This window comes from Balaenoptera borealis (genome assembly GCF_965194805.1).
Source record: "Balaenoptera borealis genome assembly, chromosome: 2".
Taxonomy (NCBI): domain Eukaryota; kingdom Metazoa; phylum Chordata; class Mammalia; order Artiodactyla; family Balaenopteridae; genus Balaenoptera; species Balaenoptera borealis.
In genome coordinates, this window is record NC_138867.1 from 92739232 (window position 1) to 92757295 (window position 18064).

General features: G+C 35.5%; 2 protein-coding genes across 15 annotated transcripts in view; one reads left to right on the forward strand and one right to left on the reverse strand.

The window, feature by feature from the left end:
• Positions 1–18064, forward strand: part of CAMK4 (calcium/calmodulin dependent protein kinase IV) — a 243484-nt gene that overhangs the window by 224250 nt on the left and 1170 nt on the right. For 3 of the 6 annotated variants that reach the window (XM_082377468.1, XM_082377467.1, XM_082377464.1), the window contains one exon: positions 93–5175. In XM_082377468.1, coding sequence (XP_082233594.1) covers positions 93–533 — 441 coding nt within the window. In that variant the 3' untranslated portion in view covers positions 534–5175. Of the gene's footprint in view, positions 1–92; positions 5390–8231; positions 10824–15571; positions 16533–18064 lie in introns of those variants that run through there. The other 3 variants (XR_014239587.1, XM_082377466.1, XM_082377465.1) reach the window with 3 other exon arrangements.
• The window catches only part of STARD4 (StAR related lipid transfer domain containing 4), a 50301-nt gene continuing 48026 nt past the window's right edge, over positions 15790–18064 (reverse strand). For all 9 annotated transcript variants that reach the window (XM_082378416.1, XM_082378412.1, XM_082378415.1 and 6 more), the window contains one exon: positions 15790–18005. In XM_082378416.1, the coding sequence (XP_082234542.1) occupies positions 17776–18005 (230 nt within the window). In that variant the 3' untranslated portion in view covers positions 15790–17775. The remainder of the gene's footprint in view (positions 18006–18064) is intronic.

Below are 18064 nucleotides of genomic sequence, written 5' to 3' on the forward strand. Positions count from 1 at the left end.
ATAACAAACTCCCTAAATGCAAAATTGAAATTGAGCTCTGATTTGGGATTTTAAGTGAAAGTAACACCTGACACTTTTCTGTTTCCAATCAGGCAGCAGTGAAGGCCGTGGTGGCCTCTTCCCGGTTGGGAAGCGCCAGCAGCAGCCATGGCAGCATCCAGGAGAGCCAGAAGGCCAGCCGAGAGCCATCTCCAACACAAGATGGCAATGAAGATGTTAAAGCTATTCCGGAAGGAGTGAAAATTCAAGGAGATGGGGCCCAAGTGGCAGTTGAGGGGGCAGAGGCTGAGCTGATGAAGGTGCAGGCCATAGAGAAAGTTAAAGATGCTGAAATAAATGCTGCTGAGGCCACCAAGATGGTGCCCGAGGCATTAGAGGATGGGATAAAGGAGGCTGACCCAGAAATAGAGGAGGGCCTAGTGGAGGAAAAGCTGAAGACTGTTGAGGAAGCAGCAGCCCCCAAAGAAGGGCAAGAAAACCCTGCTCTGGAATTTGGAGCTCAGCAGAATGATGTGATCCTGCCAGAGTACTAAATGGCTTCCTTCCATCTGGGAGCCAAATCCTGGCACTTTATGCATTTTGTCCTTCAGCAAGGAAGGTGTGGAAGCATGATATGCATTATAGTGATTCTGTTTTTAAGGTGCAAAAAAATACATATATATCAGTTGGTAATCCTAACTTCAATGCATGTGACTGCTTTATGAAAAAATAGTGTCTTCTATGGTATGTAATGGATACCAAATACCTACTGATGAATTAAATTTGAAATTGCAAGTAAACACAACATAACATTTAAAAACATACATTTTCAGGGACCAGTAGCACACATTTGAACTAAATAGTAACAAATTGTTTTTGCTTTGAAAACCTAGCCAGCCTACACCCTTTGGATTTCTTTACAAGGACTGTTGCTCAGCTAATACTAGGTAGAGCTATAAGATGTATTCCCATGACATTCACAGTCTTTTCAGTAATGTGTTCAAACTGTTTACAAGAAGATGGTTAGGTTATAGTTGTATGGTATGTGCAAAAAAACAAATCCACTTATAATGGTAAGAAACTGAAGCATACTTTAAGGGCTATGAAACCATATGCCCCTAAAGCTTGTGTGCAGAATGCTTTTTTTATCTTGTCTTTATTTATACACATCATATTACTAATAACCAAAAACATTCTATTACAAATATCTGCCATTTTACAGTCCTAAAAAAATTATTTTACAAACTCACGCTGAGGAATTTATTCTTTCCTTCACCTGCTCTCTAACAAGAAGTCCTTCTGATGGACAACACTTAGGGGTGGAATTAAGAAATTTAGTGAAGAAAAGGAGGTAAGACTGGGGCTTAGACTAATAAAGACTGACTCCTTGTCATTTTTCAGATAAAATTGAATTTATTCACAAGCTTGTACAATTTTAAAGATAGGAACACTTTTATGGATAAACTCTATACTTACCAAGGTTCAGATATTTAGAAAAGTCTACACCAAAGGCTGATGCCAGAATGTCTGAATAGAGTGGGAATAATATCCCATTGTAAGATCATCCATTATTGACTTTAGTAAGGAAACCTTTGTTTTTATAAAAGTCCTTTTTTTTCCTTCAACTGATGGTTATTTAGATATACGGCTTATGGACTAAAGATATTTCTGAAAAGCTAGTATATCTTTTTCTCATACTTGGAATGGAAGCACCCATAATTTACAATGCATTTTTGAAAGTTTCCATGTCCAGAAATGTAGGACAATGCAGCTTTTAATTTACTTTAGTAAACAAAAACAAAAAGAAACAATGAAAAACACACTGATTTCAAATCAGACTCTTGAGAAGCTGTAACATTAGACCTAATACATTACCATGATTTTTTTCAAAATATTTTTCTTTCGTTTTCATATAAACAGTTTTCCCTTATAAAAATCACAGTTAAATTCCAAATACCTCAGATTTATTTCTAGCTTGAGCTTAAATGAACATTTTTATCAAATTAATTATCCAGCATATTTTAGTAGGTTTCCTTAATTTTAAAAAAGGATTATTTTCAGGCCAAAATTATGAATAAAAATGACTATCACATAAAAATCCTCCTCAAAAATAGAGATCTTAAATTCTTTTGGCTCTTCCTCAGACCTATTAAATTAGAAAATTAAATTAAACCTCTGGTTTCTGGGGACTATCGGACCTTGGAGACATTCTACTTTCCAAGTGCAAATCTTTCTTTACTCCTGTTCTCATGAGAAGAAAATAAGGTAGAACTTCTTGTCTTCCATAATATAGGGGCCAGACAGATCACTGACGTGGAGGAAAAAGCCCTTAAGGGCACATCATGTGGACTCAGAGAAAGATTTTTTGTTTCATTTTATCTTTATTAATTAGTAGAGAGTACTTATCTTCTTCTCTACTGTTTCCTTCCTTCTTTATTCTCTCAGAATTTCCATTTTAGCTATTATAAGGGGCTCACTAGTTTCAACCTTTAAGAATGCCTTCTTCCCTAAGCATTAAGATTTCTATTTTAAAAGACCAATTGCCTGGTATACTTTTCCCAAAGAGACTTAACAGGTGTATATGGTGAGGCGTATATGGTAAGTGTCCCGTATATTGGAAAAGGGAAGAAGAGAGGGAAAGGAATCTTAATGGAAAGTGGCAATACTAATAGGAAGATGAGAACACATTGTCCCTCCCAGCCCACCTCCATATTGTTCCAAGGTCAGTGGTTATATCATCCCAACACTCAGGGCTGACTGCAATGGTCAGACCTGCGGACTGTGTAGTGTGAAGAGCACTGCAAATGCCAAGGCCAGTGTGTGTTTAAGAATTTACTGATTTAAATGAGTACACATGCCTATTCCCTGGTGCGTACTCGAGGGTGTGAGCGTAATTTCCTCTTTTTTAACCCATAAATTGCACCCTCTAAAAATCAGCAGGAGTTTTAAATTTTGACTTGTATGTTAAAGATTAAGTCCTGATAATGCCTAAGTGACTGAGTTAGTCATTTCAGTGGAAAACAAGTCAAAGCTTCACAAAAATCGGTCATTTCAGCCAAATGATTCAACCTAAGATTTCACAGAGATGCTATGTAAGTTAGGATAGTTAAATTAACATTTTTGAAAAAACAGTAAACATTTATATTGCTTGTTAAAATGGGGTATATTATCTATCTCAAAGATTACTTATTTATAATAGTAGACTAATGCAGATAGAACCTTAATTTGATGAACTATTTCATAATGTTTCCTTTAATTGACAATATAGTCACAAAGCAAATAATTAAGGGAATTTCAGCAAACAATAAATTACATTTTGCATTTTAGAGATGACAGTTATTACATTATTGATTTTTGTTCTCAGATAAGTTCAGATACATAGCATCAACCAGACTATTTTGCCAGAGAGAAGGGAAATCTTGAATTATTTCTCCCGTTTAAAAAGTCTAATTGGAATCCCAGTGGTTTTTCTCAAACCGTAAGAGCTCATTTGTCCCATGAATACATAAATAAGGTAGAAATTAGAATAATATGGTTGTAGAAGTTATTGTCTAGAACAAGTGCTGCCTAATATAGATGATACGAACCACATATGTAATTTAAAATTTTCTCCTAGCCACATTTTAAAAAGTAAAAAGAAAAAAAAAAAGCTGGTAAAATTAACTATATTTTAATCCAATATATCCATACTATTATTCCAATGCATCATCAATATGAAAAATTAACAAGACCTTTTAAATTTTTTATTTTTCTACTAAGTTTTCAAAAGAAGGATTATGTTACACCTTTAGTACATCAAGTGCTCAATAGCCACATGTGACTAGTGGCTACAGTGGTACTGGAAGAGCACTGGTCTAGAGCACTTTCAAAGCAAAATGACACACGAATTTCTATGCTTAGATTTGAGCTGCCTCAGTTTTCCACACTGATGAGTTGGTAGGAGGCCAAAAAGAAAATGTTTCAGAAATGTCATAGACTGAGTAAAAACTCTGTTGGCCACGTCTACTTATTCATGTGCTTCAGAGGAGAAGTGTTTCCCAGCATGACGGTTAGAGAACTTTCCTGGGCATTGGCAAGTTGTCTGTTGGCTACAGTTCCTCTCTTTGGGCCCTGGAATCTTGACTACAGGCTAGCGTCTCCTGAGTACTGCCATGAAGCCAATCGTGTTCTCACATACCAAAATCTACTGCGGGCAAACCATGTGTCCTCATTCAGGAAGGACTGCACACAGAATCTTAGTGGGATTTTGTAGGCCTGGCCACCAACAAGGCTGGACACCATCCTTGTGTTGCAGGCAATATTTCTTTATAGAAATCTTCTGAAATATACCAAATTTGCATGATAAAGACTGTATGATAAGGATGATATCACCCCAGTTATCCTTAAAATGAGAATATGACCATCCACTGGCATTTTTTATATTTCCTTAGAAGAGTTTAATCAACTCTGCCATTACACATGGATTCAAAAGACTTTTTGGAATTTTCTTACATATTGCTATTTTAGAATAATCCTCAAGGTTCTATAGCCATTTTTAGTGGCAGACTTTAAAAGAAAGGAACAGTTTGCCTTTTACTGTGACCTCAATTACATAGTATTTTAAACATATTTTGTAATTTAGAATGTTTAGCAATCCCTATTTCCAGTTTCACATGCAAGGTAACTGCTTGAAGATTGCCTATAGACTGAAAATTTAGAGAAAGCCATTTTGTTTCATAATTCAGTTGTTTCACAGAAGCATCTGGTTGCATTGCAAATCTGAAAATAAAAGAAGTAAATGCCAAAAAAGGCAAAGGATAAAATCAGTAAATCATTTATTCTGTTTCAGGATTGTCTTTGCAAAGCAAATGCAAAAAAAGTCAAAAAAGTGAATCAGCACTAGGTTTTTCTTGATGAGGCTGACTCCACATAAATTGACATAAATATACTGAGCAGAGTCAATTACATAATTACAGTGCCATTATGTAATTTACTTGTCATTGCGGAGTATTCAGTCTGGTTATCTAGGTCTACTTTAGCTGGTGCCAAATTTTCAGACATCTACTTACATAATAGGATTTGTAATATCCTTGTAATTACTGCCTATTAGGTCATATTCAAATTTCCTTAATGTTCAGCACTGATATGTCTCTGATCAAGGTCGTTGCTAACATTTGAGCATTTACTGGTTAAATACTGCTTACTGGTTAGACTCTATGTGTGTCTTCAGTGTTTTTTTTTAACATTTATGCACGTATAATCTCAATATTGGTATTATAATATTCATAACCACATGTTAAGCAGAAATGTAACCAATAATTTTCTATGAAACTTTTTCAAAGTTCTTTTCTTCGCCGGCACAACTCAGGGTGAGTTTCTGGCTCCTTGACAAATGGAAAAAGAACCTAAAAGATCACTGGAGAGATATCAGGTATCCACCCATAGTAACCAAGCTCAGCATTTCTTCTTTCTACATCCTGATCTGTTAAGGGCCAGTTTTTGTCATCATTACTTTCAAATATCACCTGAGATCAGATAATATAGTCTCAGCTCACATAACCCAACCATTTATATACTTTTCTTGGAGAGCAATAACAAACTTGACTAATTTATGTTTGCTTGTTTAAAATTCTAATTTTCACATACTCTCTGTGGTGTACTCTAGAGGCTTTGATTGTGTGATTTTAACTTCCTTCAAGATTGTCTTTTCTCTGTCACCTGGCCCAGAGGTCTACCTAGGACAAGGAGGAAGCCTTGCCATGAGAGTGGACCATGTGAGTCCTTGACAGGAATCAGACATTGCTCTAGTGAAGACTCAAGGCATGTGACTTGGTTGAGCTCAAATGAGCCAAATGGGAAACACCTCTTCCAGTGATACTGTTTGAATATTGGTACAGTGCCATTAGTCAGTAATGGAAAATGAGATTTCACCAATCATTTGCTCTTCCCATGACTTGGTTTGCTACCACTTGTCCCAGATCAATGTTTTGTTCCATCCCTATGGCCATCAAGCTGCCCTCTCGAATTTTGAAGTCCTCTAAAATCCTGGAAAGAGTATCCCAGACTGGTTGAAGAAATGTAGAGTCCTTGGTGGCCCAGAATTTAGTTTGAAACTCTAAACAGCAATGCTAAGACAGCAAAATCATACTGTTCTTAATAGTTGTTTTCAGCACATTTTGAAAACTGACCTGGATTACCCATGGATATGGAATATTTATATCTGTGTAGTCTTTTCTGTGATTCACTGTGTTAAAAATGACAGATACTTAATCTTCAGTCAGATCATATAATATTTATTTTAAATTTAATAGATTATTTTGGGCTACTCAAATACAACAGGCTTCATATTAGAATTTTTGAAAGCTGTTGTTTTCCCTAAGCACTCTCTCACTCTGACAATCAGTTGTGGATGATAAAAATTTACTAAGTTTGTCCTTTCTTTGTCCTTTCCTTGATACATGTATGGTAGTTAATCTGGTTTGTAAAGGATACAAGTAAGAATGACTATAAAGTGACAACTGTCATCTCATAACTGCCTCCTTTTAACTTGACCTATTTTTATAGCCTATCATGCAGCTAATATACGGTACATACAAATAGCATATTCATGAGTATGATTTTTATTGTCAAGATTATTATTTCAGAAGTTCTCAAAATGTTTATATTCATGCACCCTTAATTTCAGTAATATTTTCATGACCCCCTACCTACCAAGCCAAAAGAATTACCTAACATGCCCATTTTTTAAGTAGTTAGGTCCAAACAACATAATAGTAGTAGTGCATTCCATGTCTGACTGCTGTTGCTGTGTTTCCCTTGACATGTTAAAATGTCCTCTGAGTTTACTGAGTGGCAACAGCAGACAGGTGACAGACAAAAGGGATTATCAGTAAACAAGTTAGGGGCTAATGTTTATACTCTTTCTTATTTGAATGCCAATCATTCTTTTATCTATGGTCTTTGTGATATACACATAAAACTTATATGTGCATTTTTAAAAAGTAATTTCCACATAACTACCCAAGGAAATAAAGTTAAATCTCCAAAGATCAGTTTTCAAGAGTCAGGCAAACTATGGGTCACGGACCAAATCCACCAGAGCCCTGTTTTATAAATAAAGTTTTATCAGAACACAACCATGCTCATTTATTTATACATTGGCTATGGCTGCTTTCATGCTACTAGGACAGAGTGGAGTAGTTTCAACAGAGACTGTATGGCCCAGAAAAGCCTAAAATGTTTATCTGGCCTTTTACAGAAAAAAATTGATGACCCTGGTTTTTCATGGCACCCTGCCTTTTTGGTAACATCTAGGAATACAGATTCCCATACTCCAGATTTCTTCTCCTTAGCTTAGGGTTCTTATCCCATTTGCTTCTTAGGAAGTTAGGAGAGGTTTGTTTCTGTGCAGATGGTCTCAACAATAATTTTGCTGGAAGTACAACTTAACAGTAAAATTTCCCTAGAGAACTAAAAATTCAAAATTGCATCATTCCTGAAAAGAAAAGTTTAGAGTATGAATTGACTTGTTTAAGAGAGACGAATTAGAAAGATTTCTAGCACATCAAGCATGTTTTAGAAAATTGATCCTTTCATTTAAAATCATGTAAATGACATTTTATATTGCCCACATTTAAGTCAATCTGCAGCTGTTATTTAGTAAGCCAAGAAATGAGAGCCCCCTTTGGTTCTGAATCCTTCAGAATATTTTCAAGTAATTTATACCAATTGGATTTTCATTTAATCATTTTTAGGAAATAACATGCTTTATTATGTGGCATTCTATGACAATGACTTGCTTATCAATAGCTCAGGAAACAGGCAAATAGCCAACTTTTTAATGTAAGAAAGCTACTTTCCAATCCCTGTGTTTTTCTGAGTGTTATATATTTCATTTCTTCGGAAAGAGAAGGCCTTGAGCAAATGCTTTCCTTTCCTTTTCTTACATATTTAGAAATCCAAGAGGGCCCCTTTTCTTAGTCTATTTCTGTCACAGAGAAATTATTCATTCCACAATATTTGCCTTAAGGGAAGCAGGTGGCCCAGATATTGAGAATGTAGGCATGCATGACCTTTGTGTTTGACTTTGAACATCTATATACTTTGGTACTACTTTGGTACATAGTAATTATGGGGGGTAATTACATCTATAGCCAAAAGGTTACAAATGAGATATTGAGTAGAAAACCTATTATCAGCTTATTATTAGGAATACCTAAAATTATATCATGACTCTAATTAAATAATATATTGTTTTCTTTAAACTGTTGCAGCAATCAATATGATGTAGCCACTGGATACACTATAGAACTCAGGAAAAAAAGAGATGAATTATCTGCCTGCTCCTCATGGTTGATGTGAGTAGGAGGGAGACTTTACTGGAATGGAAGAGGGAAAAGGTAAAATGTACATTAGGATGCCACATTCCCACCTACCCATTTTTCTTGATTGCTCAGAGTTTGAAGGCAGTTGTTAATGGACTAAACTTATCATTTTTAAATTTCTCTCAATATCTGGGTCACCAGCTTCCCTTAGAAATGAGTAAACCAAAGCCAGTAGCTAATTTTCCTCCCAGAATAAGAAACTAAACAGTGTAGTTTAGGGAATATTAGGCCTACATCGCAAGCACACTTTAAGGAGATGATTCGGTGATTCTGAAGCTTTCTAGGAGCAGCGCATGCCAGGGACCCATTTTCTCAGTAAACTTTCACTGAGAAACAATTACGTACAATGAAAGAGTCAGAGTTGAATTAAACCCATGCTACCCTCTAGGATTGAGCTTTGTCGTTGGAGAGAAAAAACAAGTGTATATATAGCCTGTGCTAGATCTAGGCAGGCAGTAAGCCCTCCAGGGATGGAAAGCAGGAAAAGCTCCCCTTTGCTTGGAATGATCAAGGGAAGCTTCCTGGGAATATTAGCTCAATATAAAGGATGGGGAGAACCTTTGCAGGTAGGGAGGAGGAAGGCAGAACATTTGGCTGAGAAATCTACAGAGTGGAGAAATGTGTCGAAGGAACAATGCTGGGTGTGAAAGACTGAAATCTGCAGGGAAGTGTTGCTAAGTCTGCCTAAGAGTATCAGATCTTGTGCAAAGTTGAATTAGGCTTCTTCACCCCTTTCTTACTCTGGGTAGACATTTGTGCAGTGTTTCCTCAGAGCATGTAGCCCTCTGTGATCTCCTACATACGTGGCTAATTTGGTGTGTCCCCAAGCAGAATAAAATCACCCAACACATCAAAGACATTTTTGCAAGTCACCAGTTGAAATAAAGCCTCAGTCACGAAAAGCAAAAACTGCACTGGCGAGATCTCCACTGACAAAGCAGAGTAAAAGAAGATAGTGATTATCTGAGTAAGTCTGGCAAAACTCCAGTATCTGAATAACTCCCGGTGACTAGAAAATCACCTAACTACTTGCTAAAGCTTTGCCAGTGGAGGCCACGTCAAGGTTACTTCTTTCACAGTTATTTTAACCTTTTAAATTATCTGACCTGAAAGGGCAATTCCCGCAGGATCTAAGATAGAATTATACCTGAAAGTTTAGACTTCAAAAGACAACCTGTGCTAAGCCTCAGACAATGAAATTTAAAATCTTCGGAGCTGCTTTCCCCAAACTCCAAGCCGATCCTGTGAAGTCCTTTCGTCTCCATCTCTCCCTTTTGCCCCTTTATACACCTCTCTATAATTTCCTTTTATATCACTCATTGCAGGCAGTATTTTACATCCATCTTCAAGAAACTTTTAAAAACATAATCAGATCACAGTATATATACTTCTAGTTGTCTTGCCACTTTGCTTGTTTCAGATAATGTCTGTGATTAGTAACTGGCTATATTATTTGGGCAAATGAAACAAAGGAAGGGACAAATGTTGACCATCTTCTGAGTGATGGAAGAGGAGTTAAGACGTGGAGATACTGTAGGGGTACAGAAAATACAACTTAGCAGGTGTTGAGAAAGGAATACTTCTTACTAGGGTTTTCAGACTTAGGTGACAGTATCTGGTATGTCTTTTCTAGTTTTTCCTAGAGGAGAAATCTGTACTGCTGCGTTGTCCAAAGTTTTCTGGACTAAAAGGAGATACGCAGCTCAATAGCAGCTTGAAGGATTAGATAATGGAATACCACTCTATACAGGAAACCTACATCTCCAGTAGTTCAGACTGCAAATCATTAGCCAAAAACAACTGCATGTAGGATTTGGAGGACAAAGAAAAAGTGTAAATATTGCAGTTTACACCGCCAAGATTATAGGCTGCCTTCCCAATTTCTGATTGAAAAGTACTGGAAAAGGAGCTGTGAACATTTCATTTTTAAAACCTGTCAAAATGGTGCTATTGACTCCTTCATACAAAGATATATTACAGTATTTTTTAGGTAAACATGTAAGTCTGACCTGGCCATAAATGTAAATATAGAGAATGTTTATAGAGAATTCATCAAAATCATGCCCATTTGCTTTTGACTGCTACTGTTTTGTTCAACGGCAGTGACTGACAGTCCCTGCTTCCAGCATATGGGACACATCAGAGTCACTGGCTCTCAGCTGCCCAAAGCCTGGGGCAGACAACATGACAGCCACAGACAACTGGCTTCTTCTTGGACTCAGGTTAGACAACCCAAGTAAATGACTAAACATGCTCATTTTTTGGTGTTTCCCAGGAACATAACGGAAGAATATGTGACTTAAGGCAAAATGGATGTTGGGAGACTGTTGAAATTGACCTTAGTGAGGGCCAATGTTGCTTTGTGTAAGTTCATTCAGATTTGTCAGAGCATGCCAAAAGAAGCATACACGTTACTGCTGGGAAACTTGTAAAGCAATTTGCATGTATGGTATGATAATAAATCATCTAAGAGCCCACCAATACTTTGCATTCCGTGATTTGAAATGTTAGCACAATTCAAGAGTGACACAATGGACATTTTCCTTATATCTGAAATATGGAGTTGAAGCATTTCTTGATTGGTTTTCCATTCTCTCAGGCAACGTTATACTTTGAGTTTCATAGCATTTTTAATATTATACAGTGATGTCATAAAATCATAAAGTTAAAAGGGGATCTTAGTAATCATTTAACCCAACAAGCTCATTTTATTAAAGAGAAGTAACACCCAGAGAGGTAATGACTTATCTAAGATCGCAGTTAGTGGCTGAGAAGAGAAGAGATCTGGGTTGCCCATCTCCTAGTCCAGTGCTCTCATGACTGAGAAGTCAATTCACTGGATACAAAGTCAATGCAGCGATTCATATAAAAATTGATTTTCATTATAAAAATATGAAAATACAGAAAAGTAGATTACCATAAGAACGCCTTCCAAAGACAAGCATTGTCTTTTTTAAAATCTAGCATTAGTTTATTTTTTTCTTACAGACTTTAATCATATTGTAACTTTTTTATGTCAACCTACCACTACAGCAGGCATTTTTTGTATAATCTTCAGAAACAATTTTGATAGCTGCATAATAATCCATTCTCAATTCTTTTTCTTTTCTCAGTTAACACTACATAAAGCTTTTTTCTGAGTTTGGGGAAATCTATCCTAAGGAAATAATCCTAATGTGGAATTGTCGGGCCAAATGATATTCAGTGGTCCCTTCATGATGATGCTTTCAAACCTGCAGGACCTGAGAATGAAAGGGAAAAACCTTTACGTTCCCTCCTAAGAAGCTGATTGTTAGCAACAATAGTTGTAAAAAGAACTAAAAGTCTTTCTTGAGCTTGGCCACCCAATCAGTTAGCAAACATCTGTGTGAAATATTGAGGGGAAGGCATAATACGTCAGTGAGGTTCACTCTCAGAATTGCAGCTTGCTACCAACTACTATTAGGTCCAAAATCCTCACCTAAACAATGACTTCTGAATTGAGGGAAATGCTAGAGAAAAACAAAAACCTCTCCCATCTGCAAGTCCATTTTTGACTATATGAAACATCTTTTTATTTCAGCCTGGTTTTGCACAATCTCTGGACTACTTCCTTTAATAAAAAACCAGCTACTTGTACTTAAGGAATGTCACTAAAGCAAAACCTAAGAAGGAAGGTAAAGCTCCTGAAAAAGAACAGTACCATCCAAATAATGAGTAAAAAGCCCATTTTGGTATTTGTACACTATGCTTCCTCCATAATTTTTATTGGCAGAATACTACACCCCACTAATCACCTGTACAGGTAACACAAGTAACATGGATCCACCCTCTATCTCCTGGGATACATTTGCAGTTCATGTTTTCCAGCAATTTTCTGTCATCTCCTGGCCTAGAAGTCTTCATCCATAGTGGACCCTTTGCTCCAGAGGAGTAGAAATGGTATACTATACACATAAGTCATTCACATCGGACGCCACGTGACACCAACCATTAATTAACAACCTTCCAAGGAAGCTCCATCACCTCATTACCTCAATTACGGACAGCTATGTAGAATCTGCCACATAGAAGGGGCCCAATAAATGTTTCATGGAGGAGTGAAGGACTACTTTGCTCTTTCCATTTCTATTTTGTGAGTCTATCATTTTCCTATTGACATCTAAAGGAGCTCTATACTCACTTTCCAGAGGTGACCCACTGAGAGATGCTATGATTGGCTAGCCAGAGTCATTACCAACCCTTTCTCCAAGAGGCTGGAAATACTTGCCTTCCCGGCTAGTGGTAGTCACGTGACCCAGACTACTAGAAAGAAAAGCTATTGGAGGCTCTGGAAAAGCTTTTACTTTCCTGATAGAAGAGACCGATGAGTAGTGCCATGCCTTCCCCTGCTTCTTCTTTACTTGAATGCACATGTAACTTCCAGGGCTAGCTGGTCACCTTATCATATCTGAGGGGAAGATAAGAACTGTAGAAACACTGGCCCTGACATCCTTGAGTTGATAAATACTAATAATTACCGACATCCAGATTTTTTATTAAATGAGGAAAATAACTCCCTATTTGGTTTGTTTTTTTGTGTTTTTTTGTTTTTGTTTTTTGTTTGTTTGTTTTTTTGGCCACACCACACAGCTTATGGGATCTTAGTGCCCCGACCACAGATTGAACCCTCAGCAGGTTCAATCAGTCCTAACCACTGGACTGCCAAGGAATTCCCGACTCTCTATTTGTTTAAACCACTTAATAGTCATATTTTCTACTGCATATTTCCCACAGCATCCATAACTACTTTCTTATAATATAGATCAACAGTTCCTTTGTAATCACTTCCACCTTTTTTCAACTCCAAAGGAAATCATCACTACAATTGCTAATCAAGTTAGTACAATTATTTAAAAATGTATACAATAAACCTTACCTATATGTTACAGTAGTAAGAGCAGAATATGTCATCATCCTTGCTATATGACAGCAAATCAAAATTCAGCAGTATTGTGGCTAATATTATATGAGACATTGGCAGGAGATAGCATATGCATTGTTAATCTTAATTTTCCAGTTTATATTTTTCTTTTGTAAGAGTTCAGGAAGCTAAACTACATACTTTAAACTCAGACAAGGTTAAAGCAACTTAGATAGTATAAATGGTCAATACACAAGCATCTAGAAATTTTATTCTGATATATTTCGTAGAAATTTTAAAATAAATACACATTTTATTATATTAATGCATGCTCTCATTAGTTTAATGAAGGTTCCAGCTTTACACATTGGCCCATAAAAGAAAAATAAGCTTCTTAAAAATAAAATCTATATATAGTATAGCTTTTATTGAATTGCAAGAGATGAATTTTTATTTAACCATACATGTAAAATCTTTGGAAACAACAAAATAATACAGAAATTATAATTCCAATTTCCTGTGCTCTGGGATTAATCTAATGTTTCTCCTAAGCTCAGATCCCACCATCCCCTACTTCTGGAATTTGAATAAGTAAGGCATGGGAGATAGACTGGACAAGTAATTATACAACACAGGGTCTAATGGACACCTGGTCAAGTCCCCTAGCTTTTCTGGGTTCTGTTAATTTATGCATAGGTTTGGGATAGCTACAGTATCCACTTAATTAAAAGAAACTGGATTCTAACAACTTATTCTAAGGATGCTAGTGTGCTCTTAAACAAACAGGTAAAGCCTTTATCCACATCAAAGGGAATTACTCATATCTAAAAGCTCAATAGACATTAGGAGTTTAAATTGTGCAATGTTTTCCTATCTTCTCCAGGGGCAACCTCCATTACAGAGTTTTTAGCTTGAGAGGTTAATTTAATTCAACTTCAGTGTTGATACAATGTCCTTCAGTTAGGAAAGAAAGAGGGAGGAGAGTAAGAAAGGACTTTTTTATTGGGAGATAATTTTACATATAGAAATCTACAGTTTCAAATATATCCAACCTCAATGAACAGTGAAATGAAGAGATTTTTAACATTAACAATCTGTCTTTAATACTCTAGCAGCTTATATTATACATAACTGCAGAACACTAAATTCTCATAATTATTTTTGCTGAGTATTGTGTTAAACTTCAAGGATTAATCAAGGATTATCAATACAAACTAATATTTCATGCAGAAGTATCACTTATGATAAATTATTTTTTTCTTGTATGAAACTAATTTCCTTAAAAAAATAGGTATCATGTACTGAAAACAGTACTATGCCAAGTGTTTCCTGCATACCCGTGTTTCTAATACAAACTAGCTATAAGCCAGAGAAAATAATCAACCACATAACTACAAGGCAGATTATATTCTTTCATTTCATCAACTGCCCTATGAAAAGTTAATTATCTTCAAAGGAAAATCTTTTGGGGCTGTAATTTTTATTTTACTGACAATTATAACTGATTTATTTCTAATGTTAAGGAGTCCACGTTTAGCAAGCACTGAAGGCTTCAGAGACCAGAAAAGATTTTGTATTTAAGAGAGTGATTCTATGAAATTCTCTACCTCATATTATAGAAAGACAAATTAATATACAGATTAATACAGAACTGTGTGTTATTAAAAGTTATTAAAATTAACTTGAAATGTGGCTAGCCCAAATTAGTAAAATATACACCAGAAGTCAAAAAATTAGTATAAAAGAAGAATGTAAGCTATCTTAAAGATTTTTACAATGATTACATGTTGAAATAATAATATTTTGGATATATTGAGTGAAATGTACTATATTATTAAAATTAACTTCAGCTGTTTCTTTTAATTTTTTTAATGTGGCTGCCAGAAAATTTTAAATTACATATATGGCTCACATTATTTTTCTATTCTACAGCACTGCTATAGAAACAGCAGACTCCATTACATGTTAATATTAATCCCAATCCACACTGTTAAATTTCATATCATTATGATATTTGACATAACATATTTAATACATTATCACAAGATTCCTGAGCTTAGAATCAAATATACCTCTACTCTTGAAAACAAAACCAAACAAAACGTGCTCTAATCTTTTCCATCATCTTCTGTACACTAGGCAACTGTGCTAAACTTTGGTTATGTATGATTCAGCAAACACGGAAAAGGGATCTTTTGGGTGATAGAACTATTCTAAAACTGGACTGTTGTGATGGCTGCACAACTATAAATGTATTCAAAAACCAATGGATTGTATACTTACAACTGGTAAATTGTATAGCACTGGAAATTATACCTCAATAAGCTGTTTTTTTTTTTTTTTTAAGTACACAGCTAGAGCCCAGCAGATTTAAAGTGCCATCTAGAAGCTGCATATACATTTCAGGTAATTCAAATATAATTCTTCAATCCATCATACGGCTCAACATTGCAATGAAAATTTTTCCATGAGGGTCTTGTTACCTGCAATGGGTCCTCATTCAACAGTGGATTATGTCATTACTAGTTGGAGGTATAAGTTACAAAAAACAAAGGGAACACAGAGTAGCTGAAAGTAGACAGTTTATTAGTGGCACCCAGCTCAGGCGATAACAGCCCTTGTAATAATGTACATCTTGTTGCAAACTTATCCAATCTGGGCACCCTATAAGTGGACATCTGCTGGTATTTTGCCGTGCTAGACTGAATACTGGAATATAAGAAACCTCCTGCTCCACACTAATAAAACCAAATAAAAGACAATAGATTGAGTCAAAATTAACATTTAACAATTTCCATGAGAAACTGAAAGCTAAACTGCTCATTTCTCTTTCCCTATTGCAAGAAAAAAAAAGTAGCAGAGAAATCCAGCAGCTCAAAAATTATAGTCAATTTGGAAAAACATATTGGTGATTAATAAATTTCAAGTTAAGAACATAGGATCGTTTGTGCATTGCTTCTATCCGACCTTGAAACAAACTATTTTCAATCTAAAATTTGTGAGATTATTCACTATGGATATTATGGTGCTGCCACCTTTTGCTTTTTTTGAACATCATCTCCACACCAAAAAAAATAAAAATAAGTCAGCTCTACTTTTTCTACTTTATCAAAATGGGTCTGAAGAACTATGAGTTATGCTTTCTTTACACTCAGGAAAACACAGGAAAGTAAAACACAGATCACACCTTCATGCAATTGAACCACTATACAGTTTTGTGCTTTTTGTGGCCTATCTAGTAAATACTATTTCCAGAGCTCTCTTTACCCCATATTAACCAAAAAAAAAAAAAAGAAGAGAAAATGAAACAGTGGGAACAGTAATAATAACACATAAATAACACATTGAACACTGGAACAGATTTCAAGATGTGTACATGTACACAAATATAAATATAAACAAAGATTTGAACGGACACTGAGTTCCCTCAAGTTCTCATCTTAGATGTAAACTAGGTGGATAGTTCAAAAGCCAAAGACCATATGGAATGTTAAAATCATTTAGGAATGTTCATTTAATGCAGTCACAGAATCGAGGGACATATTATAGTCCATTCTAGTTATAAAATGACTCATCCAGACATTTAGATAAATCTATGAATGCATTTGTTCTAGTTCCAAACTGAAGTTACATCACAGTTGTGAATGCTTATGACGTAGTTATACTTTATGAGCTGAGTGACACATTTAAAATTCAAACATGTATAAAACATTCACTGAATTTGACTTTCTAGAGAGATGATTCTCTATTGGTCAGTACTGGATACCACCACCCATTTCACATAACCCAGAATACTGTCCAATCAATGTGGTGTCCCAGCACATATCTGGCAGTTTTTTACACTGTCTTATTCATTCATAAATGCTTTTAAGACTCTCAAAATAAAAGCCCATAAAGATATGAATATATTTTTAAAGATATCTACAAAATAATGCTATCCAGGTATCAAAACTGAATTGCATTTTACTATGATACCTATTCTTTTCTTACTTCTGATATTTTCAATAGGTAAAGTAGTACAAGTCAACTGACAATGAAGTTCATCTTTATAAAGTATAGAGAAGAGCTTTTTTTCTTTAGTCCAAGATATTGTTAAACTCATAGAGCATATGAGAAGTAAAACATTAATATTTAACTCCTCCCAAAATTAAAACTTTTACAGAATGTTCATAAAGCTCTAAAATAGGTGATTTTAACCTACCAGCATGAAGCTTGGCTTTCTCTAATTTCTAAGTAGCCAAAATATTCATACTGAGGCACTATTCAATTTCTTAAGAGTTTGTGTCAAAGAACTATATCTACTTCTTGGTGGATTTCTGTCATACTCTCCATTCCTAGACATATCACCATACCAAACAATGTGCAAATAACTGTTTAGGAAAACTGAAATGCCCACTCTAGATAGCTATTTACTTTAGGAATAAAATAAACCAAAAACATCTCAAAATTTTCTACAGGCTATGCAGAAGACAGGAAAGGATGATTTTTACAGGCCATGCAGCTAAGAGAGAGAGTTGATTCAGGGAATATAATACTATAAGTTTAAACATATTATGCCTTTTGTAAGGCTTTTTGTAAATCACCATAGAAGTTGATTAAAGTGCTTGCCATGGCTGTATCTACTGCAGACTGGGGAATCATTCCACGCAGATCCGTCTGAATATAGCCTGTCAAAAGACTCCGGTTTGGACTGTCTTTAAGAGGAACACAAAACCAACCACAGGGATGGTTATATCCGCGAACAAATTCTGATCTCTTTTCACTCCAGTCAAGGCTTATCCCTACAAGGCAATTTAAAATGACACTATTAATAGCAATGACTGACATTATCTAAAACTCT